This window comes from Carcharhinus amblyrhynchos, chromosome 20, assembly GCF_965287045.1.
Source record: "Carcharhinus amblyrhynchos chromosome 20, sCarAmb.v2.hapA, whole genome shotgun sequence".
NCBI lineage: Eukaryota > Metazoa > Chordata > Chondrichthyes > Carcharhiniformes > Carcharhinidae > Carcharhinus > Carcharhinus amblyrhynchos.
In genome coordinates this window covers 52,210,414-52,235,525 of record NC_137343.1, presented here as the reverse complement: position 1 = coordinate 52,235,525, position 25,112 = coordinate 52,210,414, and the positions used below count along the sequence as shown (strand labels likewise).

Sequence of the window (25,112 nt, the reverse complement as noted above, 5' to 3'; positions counted from 1 at the left end):
ACTGGGGAGTTTATTCTGGTTCAGTGTGACTCATGGGGAGTTTATTCTGGGTCAGTGTGACTCACTCACTGGGGAGTTTATTCTGGGTCAGTGTGACTCGCTCACTGGGGAGTTTATTCTGGGTCAGTGTGACTCACTGGGGAGTTTATTCTGGGTCAGTGTGACTCGCTCACTGGGGAGTTTATTCTGGGTCAGTGTGACTCACTGGGGAGTTTATTCTGGGTCAGTGTGACTCACTGAGGAGTTTATTCTGGGTCAGTGTGACTCGCTCACTGAGGAGTTTATTCTGGGTCAGTGTGACTCGCTCACTGGGGAGTTTATTCTGGGTCAGTGTGACTCACTCACTGGGGAGTTTATTCTGGGTCAGTGTGACTCGCTCACTGGGGAGTTTATTCTGGGTCAGTGTGACTCATGGGGAGTTTATTCTGGGTCAGTGTGACTCACTCACTGGGGAGTTTATTCTGGGTCAGTGTGACTCACTCACTGGGGAGTTTATTCTGGGTCAGTGTGACTCACTCACTGGGGAGTTTATTCTGGGTCAGTGTGACTCGCTCACTGGGGAGTTTATTCTGGGTCAGTGTGACTCACTGGGGAGTTTATTCTGGGTCAGTGACTCACACACTGGGGAGTTTATTCTGGTTCAGTGTGACTCATGGGGAGTTTATTCTGGGTCAGTGTGTCTCACTCACTGGGGAGTTTATTCTGGGTCAGTGTGACTCACTCACTGGGGAGTTTATTCTGGATCAGTGTGACTCCCTGGGGAGTTTATTCTGGGTCAGTGTGACTCACTCACTGGGGAGTTTATTCTGGGTCAGTGTGACTCACTCACTGGGGAGTTTATTCTGGGTCAGTGTGACTCACTCACTGGGGAGTTTATTCTGGGTCAGTGTGACTCACTCACTGGGGAGTTTATTCTGGTCACTGTTATTCAGTCACTCACTGTGCTGTTGACACAGTCAGTTACATCTTTCTCTGCTATTCATCTGCCACTGCTTATTCTGTTGCAGATCAGGGAACTGGCTGCCAAACTGGTTTTGACATACCTTCCTGTGTGTCTGTCTCAGTCCCTGTCTACCAGCCTGCTTGAGCGTGCGTTCAGCATGCTGACCAGCCCCAGAGTATCCCAGGCTGAGGCTGGGGCCCTGATGTTGAAAACAGCTCTTCACAAGTTAGTATTTTCCATCACACCGTGAGTATGTCTTGTTTTGTCTTTTTTAGTGGGGAGATAAATAGAGATGCCGGTTCCTGAATGGAGCAGGGAAATCTGGGTGCCTAGTTTTTGTTGCTGCTATTGACTGTTGGTCCTTTTTGGATCAGATTGTTGGAAATCATTGGTGTGAAGGGAAGGAGGACTCCTGAACTTGTCCACTTCAGAACAGAATAAGAGAATTCTTGACAGAGTGAGAAGATCTGCACAAGTTAATTCTCTCAAAGTTCAAACGTACTTCTTCTTGTGAGGATAAACAGAAGATTGTTGGAAGGCCAAAAAGTATGTGAACCAGGGCTCCTTTCAGCAGGAGATTTTCCCAGGCAATGGAAAAGGAGAGGAAATAATGCGGGAGTTGTAGAGACTTTAGTAACTTGGAGCAAGAAAGCATCCTTTGTAAATGGGACCTTAAATGCCACATGGTATGTTGCCTTCCTGTCTTCACCCACCCACCCAGTCTCCCCCTTCCCAACCCCACCCAGTCTCCCCCTTACCAACCCCACCCAGTCTCCCCCTTACCAACCCCACCCAGTCTCCCCCTTACCAACCCCACCCAGTCTCCCCCTTACCAACCCCACCCAGTCTCCCCCTTCCCAACCCCACCCAGTCTCCCCCTTCCCAACCCCACCCAGTCTCCCCCTTCCCAACCCCACCCAGTCTCCCCCTTCCCAACCCCACCCAGTCTCCCCCTTCCCAACCCCACCCACCCAGTCTCCCTCTTCCCAAAAACCCTGTGCAGTCCCCCGCTACCCTTTTACCTATCTTGCCCTGTACAAGAGGCAGTAGAGACTCAAGACTCTAGTGAATTTTAAAGCATTGCTCACTGTGAGTGGACAGATCTTTGTCCATTGATTTCGGCAGACAGTGAATCAGTCAGTCAGAAAGCTGCTTCACTTAATATTTTTCTTTGATCCTTTCTTCTAGATCTGATGCTTTGGTTCTCCAGGGTATTGCTGAACAGGGGGAGGCCCCTGTAGATGTATCGTCCCAACCCTTGAACTTTGTGACCTACCTACATCAGCTGTTGGAGCAGCAGTACAGAGTGGCTCAGGGGGATCTGCTACAGGCTGCAGGTACCAAGCCAATGCACGGTAAGGAGCTGCCTGGAACTGACTGTTCACCCAGAGGGCAAAACCTGACTCGTATTGAGGGTAGGATTTAGGGAGTGAGTTGGGGATATGCTTCACTACTTTCCAAATTTATTATGAGAGTCTTGGTGACATCATCATTGGAGAAGATTAATTCTCTGCACCTTCCTTACCCTCCTTACGTGTACTGGTCATATGCAAAATTGCTTGTAACTAATGGCAACATTTTGAGACTTTTATGCATTTGGCTTGGAAAGGATTGGATTTGAATTGGTTTGGAATTGGCATGATATTAAATTCAGCAGGTAGTGTTGATTGATGCCAATTGCAAAGAGTGATGGGACAGCCACCAAATGAGCATTGAAACAAAGTCAGCCAATGAAACAGTTTACATCCTGAAACCAGACTGATTTCTCACCAATTTCTCACTGCTATGCAGCACAGTAGCACAGTGGTTAGCGCTGCTGCTTCACAGCTCCAGGGACCTGGGTTTGATTCCCGGCTTGGGTTGCTGTGTGGAGTTTGCATGATCTCCCTGTGTCTACGTAGGTTTCCTCCGGGTACTCTGGTTTCCTCCCACAGTCCAAAGATGTGCGGGTTAGATTGATTGGCCGTGCTATAATTGCCCCTTAGTGTCCTTAGATGCACAGGCTAGAGGGGTTAGTGGGTGAATATGTGGGGTCTGGGTGGGATTGTGGTCGGTGCAGACTCGATGGCCCAAATGGCCTATTTCTGCACCGTAGGGTTTCTGTGATTCTGTGAAATGCCCCAGCTGGGTGCTCGGTGAAACACACTGCACCATTACATAATATCGAGCCTCCAGGGGTCAAATTACAAAGAGAAACTTTTATGGGATGTGGGCATTACTGACCAGACCAGTATTTGTTGCCCATCTCTAATTGTCCTTGAGAAGGTGGTGGTGAGCTGCCTTTTTAAAGTGCTGCAATCTTTGTGGTGTAGATATACCCATAGTGCTGTTAAATCCTGGGATGAGAGTGTTGGCCTATGAAGAGAGCCTAAATAAGCTTGTCTGTGTTCCTTGGAGTTTCAAAGAGTTAGGGCTGACTTTATTGAAACATATAAGATTCTAAGAAGAGGTGGGATACTTGACAGAGTAGATGGTGAGATGTTTTCGCTAATGGGAGAGCATTGAACAAGGGGACAGGATAATAAAGAACCACTCATTTAGAAATGAGGTGCGTAGAAATTTCTTCTCACAGAGAGCGGTGAATCTCCGGAATTCTCTGCCCCAAGGGGTAGTGGATAAATATTTTATAGATCGAGGAATAGTGGCCTTTGTGGAAAAAGCTCTTTCTTTGTGGACAGAGAAAGAGATGAGGCCAACACAGATCAGCCATGATCTTATCGAATGGCGGGACAGGCTTTAAGGACCTAGTAGCCGACTCCTGCTTCCGTTCTTTGTGTTCAAAGACATATTCTGTTGCTGCAGGCTTTTAAAAGTTACAATAGTCTTTGGACATTAAGAATTTGAAACCCAGCCAGGCATTCAGAATGGAACAGCTATTGTAACAAAAGCTTCCAGCTCCACTGAGTGAAATGGAAACAGATTCTAAGTAGATTGCCTGTCAATCAGTGCAGTGGGAGCAGGTGCTGTACATTTCTTTTCATCTTCAAAAACACTGATCTGCCAGTCCAATTAAATCAGCATGAAAGCACGACAACCGAGGGCATTTTAAAAAATCCATTATCAAACTTTCTCCAATGGAAATGTGCTAAAATGCAAGTAAACAATTACACAATACTGATCAATGTAAAGGTCAACTTAGGTCAGATCCATATGATCAATCATTGCATTAAAAACACATCCACATTCTACACACCACCCAATAGTGACATTTGAATGAGTGAAAAACTTTTTATACTTGTGTTTCAGAATATTTTAGACGCCTTAGCATTTTCATCCCAAATTTTCAAACCTGATATGCTTTTAATGGGCATCCAAACCTTGCACGGGTCACCAGATGAAAATGGTGAGCAGGAGGAAATCCTAGTTTTGTCCCCCATTTAAAATGAAGAGCGTGAATTCAGCCGGGTCAGGTGTACATTCTTAGACAATCCTAACCCACAACAAGGCCATTGAAAATGGGGTGAGATCGGGAATGTGGGGAAAATTAGATCACCTCTGAAAAAAAATCAGTGTTGTTAATCAGACACCAAAACCCACTTTCACAGCCAGGTAAAGATCTAACTATTACAGTACGAAAGCAAGGGAGTTCTGATAAACGTGTATAAAATATTGTCAAAGGTTCAGTTCTAGGCATGGTGCTCCAGGAAAGATGTAAAAGGTTTTAGGGAGGATGCAGAAAAGTTCTGGGGTTAAGGGGCTTCAGTTAGTTGGATCGATTGGAGATGTTCACATGGGGAAAAGCATATTGAGAGGAGATTTGTTAGAGATAAAAGTGGAGTGGGACGGAAACTGTTCCCATTGGTGGAAGGATTGAGAACTTGGGCCCCGATATAAGGTGATGGCAAACGCAACAATGCCAATATGAGTAAAAATTCTTTTAACGCAGTGAGTGGTTATGATCTGAAGTTTAAAGTTTGTTTATTAGTGTCACAAGTAGGCTGACGTTAACACTTCAATGAAGTTACTGTGGAAATCGCCTAGTCGCCACACTGTGGCGCCTGTTTGGAGAGTTTATCATGGCCAATGCAGTTAACCATGGACGGTGGGAGGAAACCAGAGCACCCGGAGGAAACCCATGCAGGCACGGGAAGAACATGCAAACTCCACATAGACAGTGACACAAGCATGGAACTGAACCCAGGTCCCTGGCGCTGTGAGGCAGCAGTGTCAAAATGCCACCCTCTGTTATACCATCTGGTATGCACAACCTGAGATTTATGATGGGGACAAATTCATTTATGGCTTTCAAAAGAGAATTGGATAAGAAACTAAAGAGAAAATAATTACAGGGATATCTGGAAACAGTAAGATTGAGTTGCACTAGCAGAGAGTTGCTGTGGACATGAAGGGCTGTCTGGTCTGCTCCTGTACTGTGATTCTGCAGTAAAGGGAACAGATGTTGTAGATAGAGAAAGAAAAACTATTTCCATTCGTTGGTATGTCAGTGTCAGATCTTTCTGGAGTGAAATTAAGAAATGTTTTACACACAGATTGAGAAAACATTTTTGAATGTGTCTTTCTGGTGCTATGAATGCAGTTTTGTGTCCAAAGTGGTATCTGTGCTGTGTGCATATTTTTGGTGCAGGACATGCGGACATCATTTTGGAAAGGAGTAAACATGAGAAACCTTTCCTCCGTGTTAGAAGCTGGTGTTTGGTGGTTAAACATGTAGGCTGAATCTTTGCTTCTTTCACTCCTGTAACACTGACCTGAAGTAACCACCAGCAGTGCTAATTACTTCAAGCAGCATGGCATGAAATGGAGATTACTACACACCTTAATCACCTCTACTCACAGTCCCAGAGATCTTTGAGCTTACTGTAAGCTCTGGGCCCCCCATTACCACCAGCATCTTTAGTTTACAAAGGCATCATGTGTCAGTGCCGGTTTGGTGAGATGAAGAGCCTATTTGTGTGTTGAACTGTTCTTTGTTCTTTATGAGCACACCTCTTGTGGCCATTAATGTGTTACGAAAGGGAGGGTAATCTTCTGTCTGAGAACTTAACACTCAACCACTCAAAGGTAAGTAGCTCCCTTTCAAATCTTTTAAAGAGTAGATGAGAAATGGTATAATCTGCCTACAGCAATTTTTAGTGGTTAAATCAAAAAATAACTACCTGATACTCTCTTTAAAAGAAATAAGTAACATTTTATTTTATCTAACAATTAACTAAGCTATTCACAAACTAAGTAGAACACTATTCTGATGGAATGCTATCTCGATAATTACAATGCCCACTTAAACAAACCAAAAAAATTGAATTTCTTAGTCGTGCTCAAAATTCAGTCAGGTTTATCGTCTTCCCGAAGTCTTCTTTCTTCTTCTTTGCTTCTGCTGGTTTGTGATGAAATGAGATCTTCAGACATAAAATGTGACTGTAATACTGGCAAAAAGTTGCTTTCTCTCTCTCAGAGCTGTGAGCAGGCTGCTGGCAGGCGGGCACAGGGAGTGATGGACTTTATACTCATAGAATCTGATAAAAACCCCAAAATGGAGACCATTCGGCTGATCGAGTCTGCACTGACAACAATCCTATACAGGCCCTATCTATGTCACCCCACATATTTCCCCCAGTAACCCCTCTAACTTACGCATCCTGGGACACTACGGCCAACTAACCTAACCTGCACATTTTTGGAGCGTGGAAGGAAACTGGAGCACCCGGAGGAAACCCATGCAGAAACGGGAGAAGGTGCAAACTCCACACAGACAGTGACCCGAGCCGGGAATCGAACCCAGCTCCTTGGCACTATGAGACAGCGGTTCTAACCACTGTACCACTGTGCCACCATGCCACCCTAAATGGAAATGTCAGGAGTGGGATTTGAACCCAAACCCTAGAAAGGGACCAGAAGTCATCAGGACTTGACAAGGGACAGAACCATACTGCTTAAGTCTGGTGCCTTAGAGCATTTGGCCTCCCTGATGACTCTCAATGACATAGCAAAATTCGCACAAGATTGGTTTACAGATTATAAAAGCACCAAGTTCAAATCCAGTAGACCAGGGGTCTCCAAACTACAGCCTGCGGGCCACATCCGGATCGGAGTTTGGAGATCGCTGTGATAGACTGATGCAATTTAAATGCTTATTTTAAATTGATTGGTTAACGTTCAAAACATGTTGTGATTCAAATGTTAAAACCTGTTACCACAGCAACCCTGATGCCTTGCATCTCAATCCAGTGTTTCAATCTGTCCTGGATTCTTGCACCTGCAGCTTTCTGGCACGTAGACAAAACTAATGTTTATAATTTTACAAACACTAACTTCACAGCATTCACCAAGAGCCTGTTTGTGTGTTGGACTGTTCTTTATGAACACACTTCCTATGGCCATCAACTCCTGAAATGGGACTGGAACCTGAGTTTGTGACCCAGAGACAGAAAGTCTACCACTGAGCCACCCGATGTCATCACTCTCATCAAACTCTCTCCCGCTGTCCTCACTGATACTGATTCCCGGTATGGGCAATGCTTCGATTTTAAAATCCTTAGCATGGTTGTCATCTCCTCCATGGCCTCAACGTTCACTGTTTCTGTAGTCTCCTTCTGCCACACAACCTCTGAAGTATCTGTGCTCCTCTGAGTCCAATCCCATCAGCATCTTAATGGCTCCACTATTGGTATCCAGGGTTTCAGCTGCCTGGATGTGAAGCTCTGGAATTCCCTCCCGAAATCTCTCCCTCTCTGTCTTGTTTTGCTTCTTTAAGATGTTCCTTAAAACCTACTTCTCAATTTTACAGTCTCATCGTGCCTGTTTATTTGGGAGTGAGCCCACGGGTAGGAATGGCTGCCACTTACTGTGCCCGTTCCCACCGTAAGAACATAAGAACATAAGAAATATGAGCAGGAGTAGGCCATCCAGCCCTTCGAGCCTGCCCCGCCATTCAATAAGATCATGGCTGATCTGTCGCTGCTCAGTTCCACTTTCCCGCCCTCTCCCCATAACCCTTAATCCCCTCTCCTATCAAAAACCCATCAACCCGCGTCTTAAAAATATTTAGCGAGGCAGCCTCTACCACTTCAACGGGCAGAGAATTCCAGAGATTCACCACCCTTTGAGTGAAGAAGTTCCTCCTCAACTCCGTTCTAAACCGCCCCCCTTTTATCTTGAGGCTGTGCCCCCTAGTCCTATTGTCTTTTTTGAGCGGGAAGAGTCTTTCCACCTCTATCCTATCCATCCCATTCATCATCTTATACGTCTCAATGAGATCTCCTCTCATTCTTCTAAACTCTAACGAGTACAAGCCCAGTTTATTCAGCCTCTCCTCATAGCTCAACCCCCTCAACTCCGGTATCAGCCTAGTAAACCTCCTCTGCACTCCCTCCAAGGCCAAAATATCTTTGCGCAGGTGCGGCGCCCAAAAATGCACACAGTACTCCAGTTGCGGCCTCACCAATGCCCTATACAGCTGCAGCAAGACCTCCCTACTTTTATATTCAATCCCCTTCGCTATGAAGGCCAGCATCCCATTCGCCTTCCTGACCACCTGCTGCACCTGCAAGCTGGGTTTTTGCGACTCATGCACAAGGACCCCGAGGTCCCTCTGCACCGTCGCCTGCTGCAGTTTTTCGCCTCGTAAGTAATAGTCCTTCCTACCATTTTTCCTACCAAAGTGGACCACCTCACACTTGCCAACATTAAATTCCATTTGCCATTTCCTGGCCCATTCGCCCAGCCTATCTAGATCCTTCTGCAGACTCTCCACACCCTCCGCACAATTTGCCGTTCCCCCAATCTTGGTGTCATCAGCAAATTTCGACACTCTACACTCGGTTCCCTCCTCCAGGTCATCTATATAAATGGTAAAAAGCTGAGGCCCCAGCACCGACCCCTGGGGCACTCCACTAGTCACCATCCGCCAATCCGAATAGCACCCGTTGACTCCCACTCTCTGCCTCCTATTTGACAACCAATCCTCTATCCACGCTAACACCCTACCCCCAACTCCATGTCCCTCGACCTTCTGCAATAACCTCTTGTGAGGCACTTTGTCAAACGCTTTCTGAAAATCTAGAAAGACCACATCTACCGGCTCTCCTCTATCCACCGCCCTAGACACATCCTCATAGAACTCCAGTAAATTTGTCAGACACGACTTCCCTTTAATGAAACCGTGCTGCGTCTGCTCTATCAAGCAATTCCCTTCAAGATGCCTCGCAATTTCCTCCTTAATGACAGATTCTAACATTTTACCTACCACAGATGTTAAACTAACCGGCCTATAATTCCCCGCCTTTTGTCTGGCACCCTTCTTAAACAACGGCGTAACATTAGCCGTTTTCCAATCATCCGGCACTTCCCCGGAATCCAGCGACGTTTGGAAAATAACCACCAAGGCATCCACTATCACCTCCGCCATTTCTTTCAGAACCCTCGGATGCATTCCATCCGGTCCTGGGGACTTGTCCACAATCAGCCCCCTCCAGTCTGTCGAGCACCGCCTTTCTAGTAACAGTAATGTCATTAAGACCCTCCAGTCCTACCACCTTTCTATCGCTAACACCCGGCAAATTATTCACGTCTTCCTCCGTGAAGACAGAAACAAAAAATTATTCAATACCTTAGCCATATCCCCATCCCCTACCACTAGGTCCCCTTTCTCATCCTCTAAAGGACCAACATTCACCCTAGCCAGCCTCTTTCTTTTTATATATTTATAAAAACTCTTGCTATCCTTTTTTATATTAAGCGCTAGCCCAGCTTCATTGTTTCTCCTACCCTTCCTTATCAACTTCTTTGTCAATCTTTGTTGACATTTAAACATCTCCCAATCCTCTTCTCGCCCACTACTTTTAGCTACTCTAAATTCCTCCGCTTTTAGTTTAACACTTTCCTTCACCTCCTTTGTTATCCACGGCTTATTACCTCTCCTCCTACTATCCTTTTTGACCATCGGAATAAATTTCCGTTGAGCACCAAGAAAGATCTCCTTAAAGATCCTCCACTGCTCCTTAACAGACCCTCCCTCCAACGCGCTCTCCCAGTCCACATTCGCCAATTCTTCTCTCATCCTACCGTATTTCCCTCTATTCAAACAAAGGACGCGTGTCCGGGAACCCACTTTCTCCTCCTCCATCTGCACCAGAAACTCCACCATACAATGATCACTCTCCCCAAGAGGATCCTTCACCACAAGGTCCCTAATTCTACCCGCTTCATTACATAGCACCAGATCCAAGATAGCTCGCTCCCTCGTCGGCTCCAACACACACTGTTCGAGGAAACTATCCCGGCAGCATTCCAAGAACTCTTCCTCGAGCCCCCCACGTCCAACATGGGTCGACCAATCAATATGCAGATTGAAATCCCCCATAACTACGGCCGTCCCATTCCTGCACGCCGCACTTATTTGCGCGTTAACAGCCCGCCCCATCTCCAGATCATTATTCGGGGGCCTATAGACGACACCCACCAGCGTCTTCCTCCCTTTGCTGTTCCTAATCTCCACCCACAACGATTCCACCCTCTGCTCCTTGGCTCCAATATCATCCCTTGCTACCACCGCGATGCTATCCTTAATCAGCAGAGCTATGCCCCCCCCTTTTCCCTCCTGCCTATCCTTCCTAAACACTTGATAGCCCTGTACATTCAGCTCCCAGTCCCTGTCACCCTGCAGCCACGTCTCTGTAATGGCCACCAGATCGTATCCATTTGTGTCGATCTGCGCCATCAGCTCATCCACTTTATTCCGAATGCTTCGTGCATTCAGATAAAGCGCTTTCATCCCAGCCTTCACCTGGACCCTATTTGCCGCAACGCCACCAACTATACTCACGCCCCCTACTCCCTCTATTATTGGGACATCCTCGGCCTCTTCCCTTACATGTACACTCTCCTTAACTTTAGACCTCGTAAGGTCACCTACCCTCACACCCTCCCCCCCCATAATTAGTTTAAAGCCCTGTCTACAGTCCTCTTTACTCGATTCGCCAGCACGATTCAGACCAACCCCATCCCTCCCGAACAGGTCCCACCTACCCCAATACTGGTGCCAATGCCCCATAAATTCAAACCCATTCCTCCCACACCAATCCCTGAGCCACCCATTCACTTCCTTAATCCTGTCAACCCTACGCCCATCTGCACACGGTTCAGGCAGTAGCCCAGAGATAACCACCTTGTCGGTTCTACTTTTTAATTCCATTCCAAGCTTTTCATACTCCCTCCCCAGATCCTCAGTCTGCATTTTGCTTACGTCGCCGGCACCCACATGTACCACAACGACCGGATTCTCACCCTCCCACTCCAGGTTCCTCTGCAGCCCAGCTGCGACATCCCGTACCCGAGCACCAGGCAGACAACACACCCTTCTGTGCACTTTGTCATTGTGACAAAGGACAGTGTCAATACCCTTCACCCCACTATCCCCAATAACTAGTACGTTCCTTTTCCTTTTCTCTTTGCCTATGTCCTGCTGCAGCACTGTACCGTGTGCAGCTTGCTCACCAACCTCACCTGCCTCGTTCTCGTCCAACTTGGAAGCAAGGACCTCAAACCTGTTATGCAGATTAAGAGGCTGAGGCCTCCGCTCCTCACCCCCCTTCCTCTTCCCAGTAGCCCCCTCTTGTCCCTGACCCTTAGAGTTAGCCAGTCTAGGGGGGGGTGGATGTCACTTGCACCCCATTGACAATGGCACCCTCTCTCCCCTTGATGAGCCTCAGTGTCTGTAGCTCAGAGGCCAGCTCATTTACCCTGAGCTGGAGCTCCTCCAGCAACCTGCACTTACTGCAGACATGGTCACTGGGATGAACCCTAGGGTCCACCAGTTCCCACATCATACAGAAACCACACATCACATGCCCCTCCATTATTTACTGTAGTAGTTTTGAAAAAATTTTTGTTTTTTTTTGTTTTTTGTTTTTCAAGCGAACTCACCTGGCCTTTTTTCCTTCCAGCCCTTTTTGATATTAAGCCCTAGTAGCTCACTCTGCTTCCCTCTCACTCCGCTGCCCGCTCAGACGCTGCCCGCTGTCTACGCCAGGCCTCCTTTTAAACCTGGCGCTGATTTAAATCTGATGGCCCACAACTGCCTGCTAACCACTCCCTCAGAATTCTTAAAGCAGTAAATACAATAAATAAATGCTTTAAACAGTTCTACAAAGAACAAAGTGCTTTAAACTTATTTTAAACTGGTTTTTAACAGGTAAAATCTTAGCTGTCTCTCTGCTCCTTCACTCGTCTGCTCCAGCAAACAAAAGGCACAATCTGGAGCTTGCCCAAAATGGGCAAAATTCAATTAGCATTATTTGCATTCATCTCAATCTCATTAACCAGCTTCACTCACAATCGTCCCAGCTCACTTGCCTTAACAACCTCATTCGCTGCAACTATAGCTGGTGGGTAAAACACCTCGTGTATCACAGTCTGCTTCTGGTGCTGAAGCAGTGAGGGTGAGTGAGGAGGTAGATCGCTGCTCCCTGCAAGAACGGAGGGCGGGGGGAGGGGGAGTTCTTCCCGCTCAAAAAAGACAGTAGGACTAGGGGGCACAGCCTCAAGATAAAGGGGAGGCGGTTTAGAACGGAGTTGAGGAGGAACTTCTTCACTCAAAGGGTGGTGAATCTCTGGAATTCTCTGCCCGTTGAAGTGGTGGAGGCTACCTCGCTAAATATTTTTAAGAAGCGGGTTGATGGGTTTTTGATAAGCGAGGGGATTAAGGGTTATGGGGAGAGGGTGGGAAAGTGGAACTGAGCCACAACAGATCAGCCATGATCTTATTGAATGGCGGGGCAGGCTCGAAGGGCTAGATGGCCTACTCCTGCTCCTATTTCTTATGTTCTTATGTTCTTATGAGTTGAGTCATGGAGGCCATGTTGCATTTCAGCTTGGGTGGGGTGGGGGGAACCTACATGTGGGTTTGGGGGATTGTTGTTGCTCACAGTGTCACACCTCAGCGTCTGTGTTGACCCGGGTCTGAGCACGGACCTTGGGCCTAGCGCTGACCCTGGTCCTAGTGCTAGCAGCAGCAAGCAATCTTCATAGTAGGTGGATGGGTTGCAAAGCCCCAGAACCAGCAATACTGTATCCTTGTCATTTGTAAAACAGCTCTCTCAGGCCAGTACTGCATGGTTCTGGGTGGGTATGTGTTTAGGTGGTGGGAATTGATGGGGTCTTTGTTGCCATTCTGGAGCACTAGGGGTAGAATTCTGGAGTGTGGGTGGTTTGTCTGGGGATAGGTGGTTGGGGGGAGCAGAGTTCTCTACTTTTCCATCTGTCTCTCCCCTTGCTCCAACCACTACCCCCTTCAGGTTGATGAGATGCGATGGGGCCAGGAGAATAAGGGAATGGAGACCCCGGCAGCTCTGCATGCGAAGATCAGTGGGACAGTCGTTAACGCTGTTGCCTCACAGCGCCAGGGACCCGGGTTCAATTCTGGCCTCGGGTCACTGGTTTCCTCCGGGTGCGCTGATTTCCTCCCACGGTCCAAAGATGTGCGGGTTAGGTTTATTGGCCATGCTGAATTGACCCTAGTGTCGGGGGGATTAGCAGGGTAAATATGTGGAGTTACGGGAATAGGGCCAGGGTGGGATTGTAGTCGGTACAGACTTGATGGGCCAAAGGCCTCCTTCTGCGTAGGGTTTCTTTGCATGCCACCAACAGCTCCGGCTCCGAAAAGAGACTGTGCAATCGATACCTGTGCCATTTGCTACAAGACCTGGCACCTTGGGGAGTGGGAGATCACCCACCTGAAATATTCACGTCACTGGGTCCTTCCAGACCGCTAGTGGAGAACTTTGTAGCATCTCACAGTCACCCATGTCCAAGTGCGTGAGGGAGGTCATGGAAGGCCTTGTATACCCGAGCTGGCCAGCCTATTGACCTGGACCAGGCCTAGCCGGATTTGCAGCCATTGCGGGGATTCCTGTTGTGCGGGGGCTCAATTCCGGTCTTGGGTGACTGTGTGGAGTTTGAACATTCTCCCTGTTGTCTGTTCTGGGTTTGTTCTGGGTGCTCCAGTTTCCTCTCACAGGCCAAAGATGTGTGTGTTAGGTGGATTGGCCATGCCAAATTACCCCTTAGTGTCAGGTGTCGACACCCCGACTTCCGAGTTTGACTTTAACGCAAACACACATTAAACACAAGATACTTAAGTGACAGATTGTCTTTATTTCACTTGCCAGCAAGGGGAGGGTTCTTGACGCAAAGAGTCAAACACCACTCCACCGGACGAAGAATATCATCATGGTTTATACAATCAATCGGGCAGCATGGTCAGTGCGGGATTGGAGGGCCGAAGGGCCTGTTCCTGTGCTGTAATTTTATTTGATCTTTAGGAATTTTATAGTTCACAGTCAGCTGGACACAATCCAATCAAAAGGATTACAAATAATATACATTGCATATTGATCCAATGGAATGAAATACTGGACATAGAACAGTACAGGCCCTTCGGCCCTCGATGTTGTGCCGAGCTTCTTCATTCAGAGAGTGGTGGGAGTGTGGAATGAGCTGCCAGATAAAGTGGTAAATGCGGGCTCACTTTTAACATTTAAGAAAAACTTGGACAGGTACATGGATGAGAGGGGTGTGGAGGGATATGGTCCAGGTGCAGGTCAGTGGGACTAGGCAAAAAATGGTTCTGCACAGACAAGAAGGGCCAAAAGGCCTGTTTCTGTGCTGTAATTTTCTATGGTTTCTATCCAAACTATTCGACTTATAAGGGTTCCAATCAATATTTGGAAAGTCAAAGTCACCCATGACAACTACCATGTGATCACCACGCCTATCCATAATCTGCTTTGGAATTTCTTCCTCCACATCTCTATTACTATTTGGGGGCCTATAGAAAACTCCTATCAACATGACCGATCCTTTCCTATTTCTAACTTCAGCCCATATGACCTCAGTAGACAGATCATCTTCAAAATGCCTTTCAGCAGCCGTTAAACTATCCTTGATTAACAATGCAACTCCTCCACCTCTTTTACCGCCTTCCCTACTCTTACTGAAACATCTATACCCCAGAACAGCCAACAACATTTCTGTCCCTGTTCTAACCTTGTCTCTAATGGCCACAACATCATAGTCCCAAGTACCAATCCACGCTCCAAGTTCACCTACCTTATTCCTGATGCTCCTTGCATTGAATTAGATTCACTTCAACCCATCATCCTGCCTGCCTGTACACCCCTGCGACCTTGATACCTTCCTCAGTACCTCGCGACCCTCAACACTGGCTTCTGGACTACATCTCATTTTCCCATCCCCCTGACAAATTAAATCCCCCTGAAGAGCCAATGCAAATTTCCCTGTCTGGATATTGGTGCCCACCTTGTACAGGTCCCACCTTCCCCAGAATGTGCTCCAATTATCCATGTAACTGAAACCCTCCCTCTTATACCATCCTTGGTGTTTCTCTGCACTCTCTCTTTGGCACCAGCACCGAGCCAGAGATGACAATATGTTTTGTCCTGGATCTCAGCTTCCACCCTAGCTCCTAAATTCCTGTTTTAAATCCCTGTCCCTTCTCTTACCTATGTTGTTGGTACCGATTTGTACCACAACTTCTGGCTGCTCCCCCTCCCCCTTAAGGATCCTGAAAACACGGTCTGAGACGTCACGGACCCTGGCACCCAGGACATTCCTGGGTTGTGTGATCATGGTACATCGTGGGACACCTAGTATAATCACAGTCAAGCCTTTAAACTGTCTTTGAGCCCCCTAGCTCAATCTTTCTCTTTGACATCTTTATCTAATGTCTCTATTTTGATCGCAGTCTCACAAAGCAGCTTCATTGAAATGGTCTCACATGAGGCTGCTTCAATTGATAAAGGGGGCTTACTAAAGCCTGGTTTTATCGCCTGGTTCATGAAGTTAATTCTAAGGAATGTGGTCAAATCAATTTGCTGTCAGGATATCCCCTGATCATACTCCATTTTGATAATTTTATTGCCAATAACAATGAAAACACATGTATACATTGTTTATCAATCTAATGACTGAACTTTTTATCACTACCTCACAAGTGACTGCTGTTTTGAGGGACACCAGCATATTATCATTAGTCCTTGTCAATTCCCACTCAGTTCCCTAGTCTCTTTCATTCGCTGTGAGATTAATGTCTTTCTGACTCTGTTTTGATGTGAAACTGTCAAGGCAGCCTCATTAAAACTCGCTTTTATATCAGTTGTTTTTTAACTGAGAATGTGTCTGGAAAGACAACTAAATGTCCTTTATGGCCTTGTGATTCTAACAGTTAGATACCTTAATGGTATGTAATTAACTTGTGTTTAGAATCACGGTGCACTTTGTAACTGTGCACCATGTTTAACAAAGTTTCTTTGTTTAACTTCTAAAAATGTATAGAAGATATATATTTATATGTGTGGACTAATTATTTTATTATAAGTATCTTTAAAACTGCAAAGTATTTAAAACACCTAATTACAATTATGAAAAACTTGCTCACCATTGATTTAAAGTGAATTCTACATTCAAATTGATGAAACGAAAAAAACTAGCAGAGCCTGGCAATCTTATAATAGCTCTTCCTTTCCTATCTTTCTACACAGGGGGATTAGCAGGGTAAATACATAGGGCTACAAGGATAGAGCCTGGCATTGTTATTGGTGCAGCCTTAATGGGACGAATGGCCTCTTTTTGCCCTGTAAAGATTCTATCCGTGTCACCCTCAAGGCCCCAAAGAAACACCCTGCATGATTAATTAATAGAAAGGGCTTCCATTCTGTCACCGTGAAGTTGGTGTGTGACCAGCAACTGCACATCTGTGTCAGACACCCTGGCAGCATGTATGACAGTTTTATATTGAGGAGCTCAGGTCTCCCGGAGGCCTTTGAGGAGGAGCCTAAGGTGCAGGATGGTTTGTGTGGGATATGGAGTACCGCTTCAGACTTGACTGATGACGCCTGTGCAGAGACCTGAGACTGAGGCGGAGACCCAATATAATGAGCCTCATGTTGCCTGATTTTGTCCCGCATTGTGGTGGTGTGCTGTACCTACACAACTTGGTGCAGCAATGAGGAGACCTTCTTGAGGAGAAGGAGGTGGTAGGTGACCAACCAGGCATTGCTGGGGAGGAGGGCACCCAGAAGGAAGTAGGGGAGGAGGACAACGACCAACACAGGAGCTGAAGGGCTGGCAGCAGCAAGGATCAAGCATGTGAGGACAGCGGATCGATATGTAGTTCGGCAAATCGGAGGCTCCGTTGCCTCGCGTGGTTTCTCCCCCCACCCATCGAGAGTCCTACAATCTCCTGCAACATTGTAACACCGGAGAGGTGGGCCTGGGTACGCTGTATTAGCGAGGATGTGTGGCAGGGTGATGACCATGTGCACCATTGTGATGATGCCCTGGTCCAGTGTGGGGTGTGGGAAAGACTCCCTGGTTCTGGGGCTGCCATGGCAGATACTGCAAGTCACTGCCCCTGGTGTTGTGAGACTTCTTACTGTGTTTACCCCAGTCCAACGCCGGCATCTCTGCATCATGGCCACCCACTGTAGCCAGGGAATGATTTGAGTGCCTTGATTTTATCAGTATTGGTGCGTTGAGGGCCCTTCCCCACTGACATCAATGTGCCAGGCTCCTCCATCAGAGGTTGGGGTAACTACATCCCTGTTAGAGGCTAATTAGAGACAAATTAGCCGCAGTTGTGCGTTGCAATAACATTTATTGGCATCAATAAAAGTGCCATTAAATTAAGTGCTAATATATAACACGTGCAAGTGAAACTTAACAGTGCCTAGTTCCTTCACCTGTGCCATTTTAGTGCTGCAACAACTTCTTACCTTTATGTGGCCCACCACCGTGTCTCGGTGTCTCCCCAGGATGTACATCGGAGGTGGTCGGCTGCCTACCTCACCCTGTGGCCTGAGTTGCCCTAGTGATTGTTCTCAGGAGAGCCTGGACTTTGAGGTCCTTGGCTGGCTTCCAGGTCATGATGTCTTGGCCATCTGAGACTGGGCCACGCTCTGCATGCTCTCCAGCCTTGGCCCTCTGTGACTGGGCAACATTCTCAAAGGCTGCTGTCATAGCCTGCTGTGCCTTGGTACTGTCCCAGAATCACAGAGAATCACACAATACTACAGTGCGGAGGAGGCCCTTTGGCCCATCAAGTCTGCATCGACACATTGGCCCATAGCCTTGAATATTATGGCGTGCCAAAGTACTCATCCAGTTACTTTTTAAAGGCAGACCTCTGGGTTTGCTGTAAGCCTTTTAACCACGGACTGTGGAATCTCAAACCTGTTGAGTCCCTCAGCTGTGGCCCGCTGTGACTCAGGTGCACCCCTCTGTGACTTGGCCATGGCTTGGAACCTGCCACTCATGGTGAGGATCCCCTGTCCCAGGTTTTCCACTGCAGATGTTGGCCTGGGAACTGTGCAAAACAGGGAATAGCTGGTCCATCTGAAAGCTTTGGAATTCCTCCCAGCAGCCTCTCAGTCGGTCCAGTGTTGACAATAGCCCCTCCGGCATTCCCTGGCTCTGTTGCTGGATCTCCAGCAGCTGAGAAAGAAGCGATCTCAGAAGTCCTCGCCTCCAGCAGGCCCCTGTGTGCCAGAAACCTCAGACATTCTCTCCTCCACCTGATGTACGATGTGACCCAGGTCCCTCACACTGAATTGACCCACCGATGTGAGAGTCTCTGGAGTGGTGAGTTGCTAGGTGGAAGCTGACACAAAACTGGTGCCAGCCTCGGAGCTCCTTTTATCCGCTTCCTCAGGAGTCTTCAGAACTGTCAGGGGCTGGATAGGGGGCGAGGGGGGATTTGCAGATGGGCCCAGTGTGTCTGAGCAGATGCCCTTTTTCTGTGCTCCAGCCCAACCTGCTTGTCACTGATGGTACAGGCCCCCTCCACTCCCGCAAGCTCTAATATCTGCTCCTCAAAGGGGGTGAGGACTTGGAGGTCAGGCTCACCACCCTCTGTTTTCACCCTCTCCCAGGGGTAATGGGCATTCTTCCCTTGTGGGGACAGAAGGAGCCATGTCAAATCTGCAGGATGTCAGGGATTGGCCCTTAGAGAGTAAGGGTTGTGAGCGGTGGGGGGAAGGTACTGATGGAGGGAGGTGCTGGGGGCTCGGGCTGGAAGCACGCAGAATGCTGGGGTTGAGAGGATTTAGAGGTCGCTTAGGGGAAAGATGCTAGGTTAGTTTTAACACTCACCCTTGTTGATCAGATTAGGTCATCCAGTTTGTTGTGGCACTGCTTTCCGGTTCTCCTGGCTAGTGCCTTGGCACTAATTTGTGGGTTTTTATGAAGCTTTCGCTTATTAGGGCAGATCAGCTGCAGGCAGTTTGGGCAAGTCATGAGTCTGTTAGAGCATTCCAGTGAGATTAATGCAGTTTGCCTTGTTACCAGGAAAGGGAAGCCAAGTCAGCACTGGCAAGTTGGGGGGGAGGTGTGGGGAGAGATGTGCCTCTGATTATTGGGGCAGGGGAGAGAGAGGGTAATGTCATTCAGCAATCGGAGCTGGGGAGGGGTGATAGAAGGGCCATGTGTGAGGGGGGTGTTGGACAAGGTGGGTAATGTTGGGGGGCTAGGGGGAGGCTGCATCCACCCTAGAGAGTGGGGAGGGGTCTCTGACAGGAGAGCTGTGGTTTTGGTACTTTTTCTGCACATGTCCAATTTGGAATCCGATCTGAGCTGTAGGCCCTGCTAAACCCCACTCACTGCCTTTAGTGGTGAGAAACAGTCTAGCCCATTTTTTCAATGTCTGAGTCCATAAGATTGGGAGTAAAAGGGACCTGGGACTCTCCTGTTTTCACGTTTGCTGGACACTTAGAATTTTTTTTTGTAAAATTCTGCCATATATCTCCATATTTCATCATTCTCTCATGAAATATTTTCCGATAAAAGATACTATATGAATGTAAGTTGATGTTGGGAGGAGGTGCTGTAAGTTCTATTTGGTTATACATGATTGAAATAACAAAATAATAATTAACGTTCTAATTAACCGAGGTTTGGATTGTGCTTTGGTTGAAAATGTTCTGTGTGCTTGGCAGGTTTGATAATGGCTTTGAGGAAATGTTTGACAGAGGTACCGGAGACGCTCGCTTCATTGAGGCAGGAAACCCTTGTGAGAAGGTGGAGGCAATTCATCAGTCAGCTCCTGGACACTTTGAGTGACATTAGTCACTTCCTTCTTGACAGTCTGTCTGGCACTCACCGATTCTGTTCCCCAGAACAAGGTAAGGATTACATTTCCACTATTCCCCATGTGAAATCCTGCGCTGGCAGGATTCATTGCCATGGGAAAAAGTACAACTGTGGAAATGTGATAGAGAATTCCAGACATTCTTCTTGATTTTGTTTAGCTTTAAAGGAGTTTTTTCAATTCATTCATGGGATGTGGGGGTCATTGGCTAGGCCAGCATTCATTGATCATTCCGAATTGCCCTTGAGAAGGTCGGGGTGAGCTGTATTCCTGAACTGTTGCAGTCCATGTGGTGTACGTGCTGTTATTGAGAGAGTTCCAGGACTTCAATAATGAAGGAATCTTGCTTTGCACCCAAGTTAGGGTGGTGTTTGTGATTTGGAGGTGAACTTCCAGGTGATGGTATCCCCAAATATCTGCTGCTCTTGTCCTTCTGGATGGTAGTGGTTATAGGTTTGGAAGATGCTGCCTAAGGAGCATTGCAGTGCATCTTGTAGATGGTATGCATTGGTGGTGGAAAGACTGTATATGTTGTGGAAAGGAGAGAATCAAGCAGGCTGCTTTCTCCTGGATGGTGTCAGGCTTCTTGAGTGTTATTGGAGCTGCACCCATCCAGGCAAGTGGAGAGTATTCCATCACGTTCCTGACATGTGCCTTGTAGATAGTGAACAGGCTTTGAGGAGTCAGGAGATGAGTTACTCGCCACAGGATTCCTAGTCTCTGACCTGCTCTGGTAGCCACAGTATTTATACAGCTAGAGCTAGCCCAGTTCAGTTTCTGGTCAATGGTATCCCCCAGGATGTTGATAGTGGGGAATTTAGTCATGGCGATGCCATTGAATGTCAAGGGGCAGTGGTTAGGTTCTACCTTACTGGAAATGCTCATTGCCTGGCACTTGTGTTACTTGCCACTGGTCAGCCCAAACCTGGATATTGTCCAGTTTTTATTGCATTTGGACATGGACTTCTTCAGTATCTGAGAAGTCATGAATCATACTGAACATTAGACATGGAAACATAGAACCTAGGAGCAGGAGGAAGCCATTCATCCCTTAGACCTGCTCTACGATTCATTATGGTCATGGCTGACCATCCAATCAGTAGTCTGATCCAGTTCCCTACCCCCCACACCCTTTGATCCCCTTCACCTCAAGTGCTATGTTGAACCACTTCTTGAAAATATACAATCTTTTGGCCCCAACTACTTCCCGTAGTAGCGAATTCCACAGGCTGACCACTCTTTGGGCGAAGAAATTTCTCCTCCTCACTGTACTAAATGGTCTACCCTATATCTCCAGACTGACCCCTGGTTCTGGATACTCTTACCATTTGAAATATCCTTCTTGAATCTATCCTGTTAGAATTGTATAGGTTTCTGAGAGACGCTGGGATGATTAACCTCCAACAAGCGCAACCACCTTCCTTTGTGCTAAGTATGATTCCAACCAGCAGAGTGTTTTCCTCCTGATTCCCACTGACTCATTTTGCTAGGATTCCTTGATGCCATGTTCAGTCAAATGCAGCCTTGATGTCAAAGGCAGTCACTCTCACCTCACCTCTGGAATTCACCTCTTTTGTCCATGTTTGAACTGAGGCTGTAATGAGGTCAGGAGCTGAGTGACCCTGCTGAAACTCAAACTGAGCAGATTATTGCTGAGCAGATGCTGCTTGAAAACACTGCTGATGACCCCTTCCATCATTGTATTGATGTATAAGTGTAGACTGATGGGGCGGTCATTGGCCAGGTTGGATTTGTCCTGCCTTTTTGTGTAATGGGCAGTTTTCCACGTTGCTGGGTAGATGCCAATATTGTGCCTGTACTGGGGCTGCTGGAATTGGGGTGGGAGCATTGACATCTATCTAAATAAATCGAAGTTTGGCGAAGGAACACCAGCCTCGAAGGAGTTATTTTACTTTGATTCCCACTCCCTGGTATTTGTTATTACATACAAACAAAAAGCAGCAATGGGCCATTCAATCCCTCACACTTGCTCTGCCATTTAATAAGAACACGGCTGACCTGATAGTCGCCTCAGATCTGCATCCCGCTATCCAGATAACAAATCACCCCCTTTGCTTACTGAAAATCTATCCACCTCTGCCAAATTCAAAGTCTAGTCTCTCACCATCTTTTCAGGAATGGCTGTAAATTGGGAAAGGGGAGAGTGCAGCAGGACCTGGGTGTCCTTGTGCACCAGTTGCCAAAGCACGCAGGTGCAGCAAGCGATAAAGAAGGCAAATGGTATGTTGGCCTTCATTGCAAGAGGTTTTGAGTACAGGAGCAGGGATGTGTTGTTGGAATTAAACAGGGCCTTGGTGAGGCCTCACCTAGAGTATTGTGTGCAGTTTTGATCTCCTTTTCTGAGAAAGTATGTTCTTGCTTTTGAGAGAGTGTAGCAAAGATTTACCAGGCAGATTCCGGAGATGGCAGGACTGATTTATGAGGAGAGATTGATTAGGTTAGATTAGGTTTTCACTGGAGTTCAGATGAAGGGGGGGGGATTTCTTAGAGACTTGTCCCTAAATGGGCAACGCTCTGTACCCCCTAATTTTAAATTTAGTTCTAGATTCTCCCACAAGACGAAACATCCTCTTCACATCCGCCCTGTCAATATTCCTCAGGATCTTGTATGTTTCGATCAAGTCGCCTCTTATTCATGTAAACTTCAGTGGATTTCAGTCCAGCCTGTCCAAATTTTGCTCATAGGACAACCCAGTAATTCTGGTTATTCATCAGGTAAACTTTCTCAAGAACTGCTTCCAACGTATTAACATACACCCTTAAATAAGGTGACCAACACTGATGTACACAGTACTACAAACGTGGGGCAGGCTTTTACAGCCTCTCTTGTCCCAAAACCGTAAAATCCCATCCAAGCTCAAACAGACCTTTCCATCAAATGCCTTCTGGAAATCTAAATACAGTACATCCACTGGTTCCTCTTTATCGACAGCACATGTTATTTCCTCAAAGAACTCCACTACATTGGTTAAATATGATTCCCCTTTCACAAAACTATCTTGACTTTTCCTGGTTACCTTGAGTTTATCCCATTGCCCTGCACTTTAATAATAGCTTCCAACGTTCTCCCTCTGACAGATGTTAGGCTAACTGGACTGTAGTTCCCCCTTTTTTCCTCCCTCTCTTTTTGAATAATGGAGTAACATTTGCGATCTCCCAATCTTAGGAACATGAATCTAAGGGGTTTTGGTAAATTTAAACCGGGGGAGGGGGTTGGAATTTTCCACCCCCTTATTCAGTGGGCGGGAATGACAGAGGGGTGGTGAAACAACAGGGGAGACCCACAACAGCTTTTACACCAGGATTTCACTGTAGCCAACGATGTAATAGGATTTCCATCATACAATGATGGGAACCCAACTTGAATACATTTGACTATGATTAGCAGACCACCTTGCTGTTACACCCCCCCCTCCCCTCCCATGTAGGAATATTACGCACCCCCCCCCCAACAAAAAAACCCCAATGATGAGCTGTCATGTTGATGAAGTTTGCAACAGGTTTTTCAAAACTGAGAACTAGCAAATAGAACCCCTGGGGCACACAGGTAAATACAGTCCTGGGGGAGAGGGTCATGCTCGGGCAGAACCCTGCGGGGGGAGAAGGGAGTCTGTGTCCGGGGTGGGGGGTGGGGAGGAGTGATTCCGTGATGAGTGTGGGGGAGTTCTTTCAGTCTGTCTATCATTTTTATGACATTGGGGCATTGATGTGAGCCGATGTTGATGGTGGGGCATGCTCATGCAGAGTGTGATGTTATTGGACCTGTCCTCTGGATCTAACACTTGACTCTGTGTCAGTAAGTATGGTGGGAAAAGCTGGCAGTGAAATCTGCCGCTACACTCCACTTCCTCCACCTGAGTTGATGCAAGGTCAAAAAGTGAGAAAATTCTGCCCAGTGCATCAGCTGCGAACTGGCCAATTCTTTTATATTCCTGAGACAAAGTCCATCAGAGCCCAGGCTCTAATCAATCCAGAGCTCCTTTTAATTACTCTCTGATCTGCAACTGCTTCCTGCTTTCTGTTCATAGAGCCATAGAGGTTTATATTCCATCCTTTTTTTAAAATCCCTAAGCTAGTCCCATTGCCCACATTTCTGTTATTCAAAAGACAAAGCACCCAAACTGTTGATTTGATTCCAGAGTTGATCGAGAGAGGGGATGACAAAATGAATCATTGTGTTCCTTTTTTCCAGATACAGCTCCATCCCTTGCCGATATGGGAATTGCTATCAAGGCTGTAATAGCTGCAAGAAAGGGTCTGGAGCAGGATGTTGGAGAGGACTCGGTGCTGTTAACCGAGGATGACAGGCTAATCCTAACCTGCTGCTGGGTTACACTCCGGGTGAGTTCTTCAGTAAACCTGATACTGGGAAATATTCATTCAATAGGTCCCTTATGGTGGCACAGTGATTAGCACTACTGCTTCACACACCAGGGACCCCGGTTCAGTTCCAGCCTCAGGGTGACTGTGTGTGTGTGGAGTTTATACATTCTCCCCATGTTTGAGTTTTCTCTGGGTGCTGCTTGAGTAAAATGTTCTGTCAGAGAATCAATGCAGCCTTGATGGGCTGAATGGCCTCCTTCTGCATTGTAGGGATTCTATGGATTAATCAGCATGAGCCAAGGTGACTTATTCTGGAGAAGTGGCAGTTTGATACATTACAGATTCCTCTCAGACAATGATCTGAGTTGATTTTGCACAAATACATTGGGAGATACTCAAAGTATTTGAGTTCATCAATATACAGTCAACAGGTAGTTTCGAGACAGAGAAAACAGGAGGGGCTTGCAATGTAAACAGGAATCCCTAATAGATTGGGAGGGATATAAGCAGTAACAGAGGGATAGAAAGCAAGTGGTAAGAAATGCAAAAACTGAATAGGAACGAAGAGCAAAAGGGATATCAAAGCTAAGATACTGACCAAAGCATCAATTCTTCACTCCAATCAGTAACTGAAAGGCATCTGTACGAGGGCCCTGGGCAGCCTGTACGAGGGCCCTGGGCAGCCTGTAGGAGAGCCCTGGGCAGCCT

At 47.0% G+C, this 25,112-nt stretch overlaps 1 protein-coding gene across 5 annotated transcripts in view; it reads left to right on the top strand.

The window, feature by feature from the left end:
• Positions 1-25,112, top strand: part of LOC145356032 (tRNA (32-2'-O)-methyltransferase regulator THADA) — a 177,160-nt gene that overhangs the window by 78,811 nt on the left and 73,237 nt on the right. For all 5 annotated transcript variants that reach the window (XM_080208620.1, XM_080208618.1, XM_080208617.1 and 2 more), the window contains exons 14-17: positions 1,008-1,168; positions 2,132-2,298; positions 19,909-20,094; positions 24,274-24,422. In XM_080208620.1, coding sequence (XP_080064746.1) covers positions 1,008-1,168; positions 2,132-2,298; positions 19,909-20,094; positions 24,274-24,422 — 663 coding nt within the window. The remainder of the gene's footprint in view (positions 1-1,007; positions 1,169-2,131; positions 2,299-19,908; positions 20,095-24,273; positions 24,423-25,112) is intronic.